The sequence below is a fragment of the Pediculus humanus genome, genomic scaffold, assembly GCF_000006295.1.
Source record: "Pediculus humanus corporis 1103172107540 genomic scaffold, whole genome shotgun sequence".
NCBI lineage: Eukaryota > Metazoa > Arthropoda > Insecta > Psocodea > Pediculidae > Pediculus > Pediculus humanus.
In genome coordinates, this window is record NW_002987155.1 from 187,917 (window position 1) to 198,453 (window position 10,537).

The following is a 10,537-nucleotide window of genomic DNA, read 5'->3' on the forward strand; positions in this document are numbered from 1 at the left end:
TTTTTTTATTATCTTTTTTTTTTTTTTTCTTTTCTTTTATTGCCACGTTTATTTATTTCGCCTAGGGAATGTTTGGCAAGAGCAACGTTGCCATTAACTTGAAATTCTTTTTGCCGAGATCCTAGACCTGCTTTGTTGTTGTTTGTACCTTTTCGTTCTCGTTGTCGTTTTGGTTGTTGTGGTTGTTGTTGTTGTTTGCGATTTATTAATTTTTTTCTCTAACACCATTTTCATCGTCGATGATAATAATAATAATAATTAAAATAAAAAAAAATCGAGGGAAAGAAAATAATCGAGATGATGAATAAAAATTTTAAAACTTTTTCATTTTTTTTTTTTTTTTTGGAGTTTTTTTTCGACGGAAACGAGTCGCCTTTAAAAAAAATTGTTCAGAAAAAAAAAAAAAAAAGATTGTTCAGACTCAAAAAAAAAAGAAGTTTTCTGTCCTTTTTTTTTTTTTTTTTCTTTAATGGCGGTCATATTTAGAACGAAATTAATTTCACTGCATCTATTTTAGACCCATTAAAATAATAAAAAAAAAACGTCTGCTGTTTCATTTCGGACTTTATTATTATTATTATTACTTAATTGGTTTTATTATTATTTACAATTGAAATTTTCAATCCTTTGGGAAGGTTTTTCAGGGAAAAAGGAAATAATTTTTTTTTTGTTTCCGTTGTTTGACGCGTTTTTTGTCGTTGCAGCAGCAGCAGGTGCTCCGCTTCCGGTAGGTACGACGAATCTTCCTTCGCCGTGAAAATTATTATTATTATTATTATTATTATTATTATTATTATTATTTTACATCGTTCGCGAATGGATTTTACCTTGTTAAAGTACATTGGATGAGAGTATTTTTTTCGTAACGGATCGAATGAGGAGGAGGAGGAGGAAGAAATAAGTACCAAAAACGTCGAAGACAAAACTCTCGATTGTGTTACCATTTCTTATTTTGTCGTCTGCTTTTTTTTTCCTGACATTAAAAAGACGTTTGTTTCGTGGTCGATGGTTATTATTCGAAAGAGTGTCCGATATATATAAAAAACGATTTCGTACGTGCAAACGTCGATGATGTTGAGAATAATGGTCGTCATCATCATCATCGGTTACGGTGGATTCCGTATATCATCGATGGATGATTAAAAAAAAAAAAAAATGGCCACCGAAAGAACGACGATGGATTTTTTCTTGTTGGTTTCTCCGCGTCCATCGTCCACAATTCCACGCTTTATTTTTTCATATTTTGTTCTTTTTTTTTTTTTTTTTTTTGAATTTTTCACGGACGCGTATGAACGATTTCACGTGTGTTACCCAAAGAGAGAAGAAGAAGAAGTTTCCCCTCCCCTCCTATTCGAGTTTGCGGTGATTCGAATTTTTTTTTTTTCTTAACTTCCTTTCGATTCTCGATCGATGGATCGATCGATTTTTTTTTTTTTTTTGCTTAAAGTATTATTGCCATCCATGTACGGGGATTAAAATTGTCGTTACGGCTATTCGAAAATAATAATAGTAATAATAATAATGATAATAAATGACTTTTTTTTAGGTCTTTTTGTTAGTGTATAAGTCGCACATTTTTTTTACGTTTGCAGATTAGTTTCGGCTCATTGAATTTATTATTATTATTATTTTTGATTGTGAATCGAATTCGTGGATTGGTGGCGGTGGTGGTGGTGGTGGTGGTGGTGTGACCTGTGGTCACGCAATCGAGGAAGAAGAAAATAAAGAATTTCTATTAGGTTTTCGAAGTAGGTGTAATAAATTTTTTTTTTTTGTTTAAATTTTAAAAGGTTTTGTTTTGTCTCGAAGAGTTTTTTCTTTCTACTTTAGTGATAATGATAATAATAATAATAATGATGATAATAATAATAATAATAAAATAAAAACAAATATTAGCTTTCGGTCTATGATGATGGTGATGATGATGATAACACCATCGTTATCTCTTTAGTTTTTATCCGGTTTTTCAAACAGAGAGAGAGAGAGAGAGAGAGATAGAAGTTGTCATCATCGTTCCATTCAATTGAAAATACAATCCTTGGTACCACGTTCGTTCTAAATTTTTATTTTAATTTTTTATTTAATTTTTCGTTCGTTCGTTTGTACGTACGTTAGTTTGTTAGTTAGTTACACGTCATATTTGTGTGTGCTTGGTTTTTATTTTTTTTATTTTTTATTTTTACTTCCGTGCTTTCGACATGTTTATGCGTGGATCGATGAAAATATTTATTTGGCAAATTGTGATATCTCACCCACAGAATCATTGTTTTCTTTTCTCTAATGCCACGAAAAGAAAACAAAAGAAAAACGACATTGAAAAAATAAATAAATAAATGATTTCATTCGACACGTACACGTTAAAAAAAATAAGACTGTTGGCCCTTTTTTTTTTCCCTTTTCTTTTTTTTCCGGTAAGGTCTGACTTACGATCACACGACGATGATGTTTTTAATCGTGTCATTAGAATGTGAGTTTTCAACAGTTTTGTTTTATTATGAAACAAAAACGATTGTCTCCCTCCTTCTCCCTCCTTTTTTTTCAAAAATGGTTTTTATACTTTTGTCGATACCGCGATTGTCATTATTATTAATTTATTAGTGACGTAAGAATCATTAGTTTTAATTAATAATGATGATAGTAATAATTAGAGAGAGAGATTTGACGACGTAATTTTAGAATAAATATTATTATTACTATTATTTTGTTTTTTTTTTTTTTTGTGTGCGTCAAATAATTTTGTTACCTGTTACGATGCGTTCCATGTGAGAGAGTCGAATGAAATGATTTAATACTCATCATTGTAATAATAATAATAATAATGATAATGATGATAATAATAATTGTAAAATTGCAAGCAAAAACACTTTCTCTTCGAAAACTTTGTTTTTCCAAAAAAAAAAAAGAAAAAAATCTTAAAATGGAATTAATTGAAGACGAAAAAAAATAAATCGTCGGCCTTAATTACTATCGTTATTATTATTATTATTATCATTATCGTTATCATTAATAATAATAATATAATGATATAAATTAAATTAATTAATTAATTATATATTTATTTATTTACTTATTATTATTATTATTATTATCATGATTTCGATTACTTTCTTTTGGTTGATTACCCGAATCAAATCAAAATGGCATATAAATGCAAGTCATTGATATTTTTTTTCTTTTTTTTTACGTACGTTATGAGGTAATTTTAAAAGAGAGAGAGAGAGAGAGACTAAAAACACGTCGGCGTTATAGCAATAATAATAATAATAATAATGTGAAAGAGGGAGAAAGAGAGATAGAGAGAGGGTTTATAAAAAAGCCAATTTAATAATCAAAATAAAATAACTAACCGAATAATAATATTTTTTTCTTTTCCCTTTCCTCCCCCGACCCGGATCCCCCTTTTTTCTTTATTTATTAAATCAAAAAAATTATTTAAATTAGTTAAATTATTATCATTATTATTATCATTATTATGAATGTGTTCATTATGAATGTGACGCCGATTCAAGTGAAATTAAGTTTTTTTTTTTTTTTTTTTTTAAATTGAATTTATCTATTACGAATTGTGGTAATAAAACGAGGAGAAAGTTTTTTTTTTTTTTCGGTGGACGATAATGCACCCAAGATGAAGGGGGAAGGGAGGGAGAGAGGGAGACGGATAGAAAGACAGACAGACAGACAAACAGAGATAGACAATCGGGTTGTTGTTGTTGTTTTTGTTACTATAAACCTATCGATGCATGGCATTTAAAAAAAAAAAAAAAATTTATAAAATAACGAATTGTTTTTCATCGTGCTTCGACTTTTCTCTCCCCTTCTCCTCTCTTTCTACATCACCCCCCGTTCGCCTCCCCTTGCCCTTGCGTTCGTTTGAATTTGGCTGTTTGTGACTTTTCTAGAGAAAACATGAAAGAGTTATTTCGCGTTCTTTCGTGACTACGAAAAGGGGAAAGTGGCAAATTTTTAAAAAAATCTTTCGGCATCATTATCAATCATTATTAATTCGATAAAAAAAAATTTGATTCGATGATGATGATGATGATGATTATGGTGGTGGCGGGGCGGGGGAGGTGGGGGCACGAATTTACGCGTGAATGCGTGAGGAAAATCTTATAGGTAAATAAATGAAATTTAAAATTTAATTGCGTTAACCTTTTCACGCACTTTTCAAAAAAAAAAAAAAAAAAAAAAAAAAAAAAAAAAACGTTACGATAATTTAACTAGGTTATCTATCTATGCTTTCCCCCTCGCCTTCCCCCCTAGCACCTCCCCCCCCGTTTTAATGACCTTAAAGTAGTTATATTTAGTGAAGAGTTGTTGATTGTAGTTTCTCTTTCTTCTATGCGAAGTTATGGCGGAATGGTTTTTTTTTTTTTCTCAGGATAAATAATGAATGCATTGTTGTTGTTGTTACTTTTACAAAAGAAAGAAAATAGTTATATTATTATTATCATTATTATTATTGCTACAACACCACCTAAACTTTGTTGTTGTTATTATTAATAATTATGTTTATTTTTTACGGTTTTTTTTTTCTGTTTCAGGTAACCGAAAAAAAAAAACTTCGTAGGGATGAAATTTCCGCGTCGCGAGTACACGTGCATCATATGAAATAATAATAATAATAATAATAATAATTTTGTTAACAAACATTGTTTTTCTCTCGTCGTCTGAACATAAGAAAAGTTTAACAAGGGTTGAAATGATGATCGAAGGATGAATGTTTAAATGATCGGAAAATGTTTGGTAATTTCGTTCAACGCATACAAGAATCGTTCAGTCCGGTGACGTCACCGGTGAGTTCGCCAAAAGTTTTGGGTAGAAGATTTAAAAGTCCGAACAGAGGACCCGCACCCGCACGTGCGGCTGTACCACCTTCGAGTCGTCACCATCACCGGGGTCCGAATTCCCGTAGGAATCACAAGGAAGAATATCGAGAAGTTCAATCCGAACCCGAACTCGACGTGTCCACATCGTCGTCGACGACGGGAAGTAAAAAATTATTGGATAAGAGAAAGGGAAAAACGAGAGGGAAGATATTGAACATATCCGATCCGATACCCATAGACACGGGTAAATTTACGACGAACGGTAACGGTTTGGCGATATATTGCAACGCGGAGGATTTGATACTATCATCTCCGGAAAAATACAATCGTGATGATGATCGTCAAGGGTTACTATTACCATCATCACCGTCGTCGTCGTCGAATCGCAGGAAGAAAAATGTTCAGTACGAAAGTTACAAATGTGGAGATATCGGTAAGGTGATGGGGGTGAGAAATAGTGGTGAGAAATCACATTTGAAAGAAATAAATCAAAACGGTTTCAATTACGTGAATAGTGTACCCAACATAGTGGACGAAAGTTTATACGAAAATCATTCGGTTTCGCGTGACGGAAAAGGAAGTAGAAAGGAAAACATATGTGAGCCCGTGGTAGTTGGAGTTGGAAATCGTAAAAATTCAAGATTGCAAGAATTTCAAAGGACGAGAGAAGAAAATATATATGCAGGACTTGGATTTGCACCCTTGCAAGGATCGAAATCCTTGGGAAGGCTCGATGGAATCAAAGAGGTAAGTGTTAATTCCTTTCTTTTCTTTTTTTATTAAACAAACAAACAAACAAACGAAAGAATTTTTTATTTAATATCGTCGAGTTCTCTAGTACTACTACTACTACTACTATTGACACGTGCGATGAACTCACACTCTCTTTGTAAAAACTTTTTTTTTTTTTTTTGTAAGGTTTCCTTTCGTAAAATAAAGGCAACGCCTTGTTAAAATAACATGTTTAAACGATTCTTTTCTGTTGTTGTGTGCGTGTTTGTCCACCACCCCCACTACCACCGCTTTCCCTTTCGGACACTTAATATATACGTATATCATTTCCCTCATTTTTCTTTTTCTTTTTTTTTCTAGAAGAAATTCAAACCGGTTGTTGAAATCCGATACGATTTTTGTTTGACAACAACAAAAAATCAATTTTGTTTTTTTTTATCAATACTCTCTTCTGCCACTTTATTATTTATTTTTCCTTGCTTTTCTTTTTATTTTCACGACGTTGAATGTAAACGATTATTATTATTATAATTATTAATATTATTTTTTAATTGCGTTAAGAGAAAAAAAAAACCTGTTATGTCGACATTTTAACACATTTTAATCGATACGCGGTTTTTTTTTGTTTTGTTCTGATTTTCATTTTTTCTAAAGTTTTCATTTGAAGGAGGACGAGGGGTGGGAGGTGGGGAGTGCGCGTGTTAATTTTTAAAAATTAAGTATGAATTTTCTGCGTTTCCACCCCTCCCCCGACAAAGAAAAACAATATAAACGAACGAAGTAGGATAAATAAAAAAACGGTGAAAGCGATCATAAGTCAAAATTTCGTCGGTTTTAACCGTTAAAATAAATTTGGATGAAATTTGGCGGATAGGCGGAGACGCGAAAAAAGAAAAAAAAAGTGAAGGCGGGAATGCGAAAAAAAAGAAAAAAGACAAAGTGAACGTTAAAGAAAAGATAATAATAATAATAATGAAAAAAAATGTAGGTTTGCGTATACGCACGCGTAAGAAATCATTCGGAGATGACGTAAGATGACGTCAGTTGATGTGGGAGGGGGAGGGGGGAAAAACGCGCAAAAAAAAATTTCGTACGTACCTTCTTAAAAAATTACTCATTCAAAAAGTTAAATAATAATAATAATAATAATAATAATAATAATTTCCGTCGAAAGAAGTAATAAAATTGTTATATATGGTTAGTAAGGAAAAATGGCGACGTGTGGATGCTGGAGAAAAGTTTAAAATTTTCAATCGAATCCCTTTTTTTTTTTTTTGCTATAAAAAAAAACGAATGAATATAGTATAGCTGAGAAGCTATAATAAATTATTACGTCATTAATTTATTATTATTATCATCATCATCATCAAACGTAACGTATTATTTCAATGGAAACGAGTCAAAGTATTTGGTTTAGTTCGTTTTAATCGTCAAAAGGGTTTTTTTTTTTTTTTCGTATTTACCCTTTATCCTGTGGTTGTTGTTGCCAACTTCCGGTTGATATTTTTCAACTATTTCCGGTCGGTTTAAAAGAATCACTCGATTCCGGTCTGGGTCTTTTGAAATTAATTGAGTTTGAATTTTATCAGGAGAGTTTTAAACGTGTTGAAACTTCATTTTTTTTTCTTTTTTTTTTTGCTTACTAACGAATAAATAATTATCATTATTATTATTATTATTATTATTATTATTATTATTATTATTATTATTATTATTAATTTTTATTCGATTAAGCAAAAATATTCACGCCAGCAAATTTAAATTATTATTATTATTATTATTATAATTGTTTACTTCAGACGATTTTTAAAACGCTTTAAAAAAAAAAAAGTGCCAAATTTTAATTTTTTTTTATTTTTGCTTTCTCGCTGGATTAAGCAGTTTTTTGTTTGTTTGTTTGTTCGTTCGTTTGTTTGCTTGTTGCTTTGAAAATTCATTAAAAAAATTAATAAATAAAAAAACCATCGGATTGAAAATTTATTTTTTTAGGGGAGGGAGAGGAAAAACAAAAATAAAAAAAAATTTCGAGTGTTTTTATCTTTTTCTTCTTCTTTTTCTTTTCGCAAATAGAATTTTCTAGGAAAAAAAAATATGGGGAGGGGAGGAGAATGGGAGACAATTGGACTCGTTTCCGGTGAATGAAATCGATCGAGTTTTCATTTCGTTTCCGCCATTTTGATTTTTTTCCTCCCTTTTTTTTTTTAAATTTGTCGGCGTTTATATTACCAACCTATTTATAATTTTTCTTTCGTGTGTTCGATTGTTGTTGTTGTTCCTTTTTTTTTTACGTCATTGCACAACCGGAAGTATCGACATGTAAGGGAATGATGATTTGAATCGGAAATCGTTAGCGCGATAATGATAATGATGATAATGATTATTACGAAATGAAAATTTTGTCGTTTTTTTTTTTTTGTAAACGAATACAAATTAATCATTATTATTATTATTATTATTATTATTATTATTATTATTATTATTATTGTAATTAGACTAATTCAAAATCGCAAAATTTTTCATTAACTTTTCGTATCGTTTGTTTATGTATACAAACAACAACAACAACGATTTTTTTTGTAAATAATTAATATTATCGCGTTTTACGCGTACGCGTGCGTAAATCTTTGTCGTAAAAGCAATTAGGAAAAAAATTACTTTTCATTTGTTCGAGACGTTTCTGTTCTAAAAATTTGTTGTTGTGATTGTTGTTGTTGTTGTTGTTGTTGTCGTTGTTGATTTTTTCCCGAATATTTAACACGTTGTACGTAATTTTCCGTTTTTTTTCCTTTTTTTTTTTTTGTTTTTACGACTACATCGTAAAAACAAATCAACTATAAAATAGAACTATTTATTGCTCAATGGTTAATTTATTTAATGGATTTCTCTCTCTCTCTCTCTCTCTTTTTTTTTAGGGAATCAATTTATATATGTAGCAGACGATGTTTTAAGTCGTCGTCATCATCATCGTCGTTTGTTAAGTAAAAAAAAATTTTATAACGCCATTTACTCAAGGGCGTTAAAAAAAAAAAAAAAAAAATTCGACAAATTTAAATTTTAACGATGATGACGATGATGATGATTGTATTCACTTTTTTTTTTTCAAATGTTGGCTGCACTTCGGAAAATTAAAATTACTATTCCATATATATACACTAATTTATTTATCGAGGATATAATTTTTTAAACGTTTTTTATAATCGTGTAAGAAGAAGAACAACAACAACAACAAACGTTGCGTACAATTTTTTTGTGTGTTAATCGAAAACGTGTGGAAATTAATTATTATTATTATTATTAACGAATCGGTGTAATTAACGTTAATTAGTTTTGTTAATTGAATTTTTTTTTTTTAACTTACTTTGTTTAATAATTAATAATAATAATAAATTTTAATATGACGTGTGAGTGAGAGAATTTGTTTTTGTCGAATTGTTGCGTTTCCGGTGAGTGAATTTCCGTTTTTTTTTTTTTTAAATTCGAAAAGGTTTTGCGTGTCAACAAAAAAAAAAAAAAAAAAAAAAAAAAGAAAAAAAGGAATGTTGTGAATATTTTTATCTTCTGCTTTATTAACGGATGTTGTTGGTATTTCCGTTATTTTACCGAGAATTAATAAACCTATCTCTCTCTCTCTCACGCTCTGAACTCGTTATTATAATTTTTTTCCGGCATTGATTTGGTATTTACGGTTTTTCCCCTTCCTCCCTGTGGTAGAATGAATGAAAACTGGAGGACTGGAGGTAAAAACCAAAAAGGCAAATTTTCTGGAATATTCTTCGAAAACGGGAGGGGAGGGGATTTTTGTTTGTTAAAAGAATTCGTTTGTAGATATCCGTTGGTAAAAAAAAAAAAAAAAATTTTTATTTAAAAAACGAAAGTGGTTTCGGCCGCATTTTTTGTTTGTTTTTTTTTTTTTTTCCCCCAAGACTTGTTGCGAATCGTTGTTGTTGTTGTTGTTTTGCTGGAGAAAATAAACGGTTTTAATATGATGGGGGGGGGAGAAAAAATATTCAAAAATTCACGTGACATTTTTTTTTTTTTTTATACGGATGTAGTTTTTTTTATTTGAAATAAATTATCGGGTTGTTGTTGTTGGTTGTTGTGTTAAGGATTTGACGAATAGCGCCGCTGCGAGATTGTTATCAATCACAAAGAATTAGGGCCCTCGGGGCCCCATTCGAAAAACGGACGACCTCTCTTGCATTCTTACTAATACCAATAAAAAAAAACCTTGGAAATGTTTTTTTCATCGCGCGGAAATGGGACTCCATTTTTAATTTTTCATTCGATCGAAAATTTTGTACCCCCGAGGGTTTTACCCTCCCTTTCTTCCTCACTTCCTTCCCCCCGAGAAAAAAAAGAAAAAAACAAACTCCTCGCACGAGGATCTTACGCGATCGAACATAAAAATTTATTTGATTTGATTTTTTTTTTAAAACATTGGTGGTCATTTTCAAAATGGCGGAAATGTATTATTGACGCTTTCGAATGTTTCGTAACGGAAACGGAAAAACAATTTTTTTTTTGTTTTGTTTTGTTTCTGCGTTTTCACAAATTGCGAAACTTGACTTTTATTTTATTTATTATTATTATTAATAATAAAACTCGAGTTTTATTCATTTGTATTATTTTAAGACGATCTCTCTTTCTCTCTCTCTCTCTCTTATTTGACCAATAATTTGAATCAAGTGTGTGTGTGTGTGTGAGTGGGGTCAACGTATTTGACCGAAGGAGATGGAAAAAAAAATACTCGAGTGAAAGTGTTTTTTTTTTTTTTTTTAGTTTCTCTTATCATCATCATCATCGTGGTGGTGATAATGATGATGGTGGTGGTGACGGTGGTTATTTTTTATTTACCAATAATATACTACAGCCACTCGAATAATCGAATATTACGAAATTTTTATTTAAAACCATTAACGGCCATTAAAATCGTCATTGAGGAAAAAAAAAAAATTTTTTTTTATCATTTTCCGGTT

General features: G+C 30.5%; 1 protein-coding gene across 1 annotated transcript; it reads left to right on the forward strand.

Annotated features, from left to right (window-relative positions):
* Positions 1–4,739: 4,739 nt before the first annotated feature.
* Positions 4,740–5,783, forward strand: Phum_PHUM189840 (uncharacterized protein; the record flags this gene model as incomplete). The annotated part of the gene is made up of 2 exons (XM_002425231.1): positions 4,740–5,576; positions 5,748–5,783. 2 exons carry the CDS (start codon positions 4,740–4,742, stop codon positions 5,781–5,783), a joined length of 873 nt encoding a protein of 290 aa, XP_002425276.1.
* Between the last annotated feature and the right edge of the window lie 4,754 nt (positions 5,784–10,537).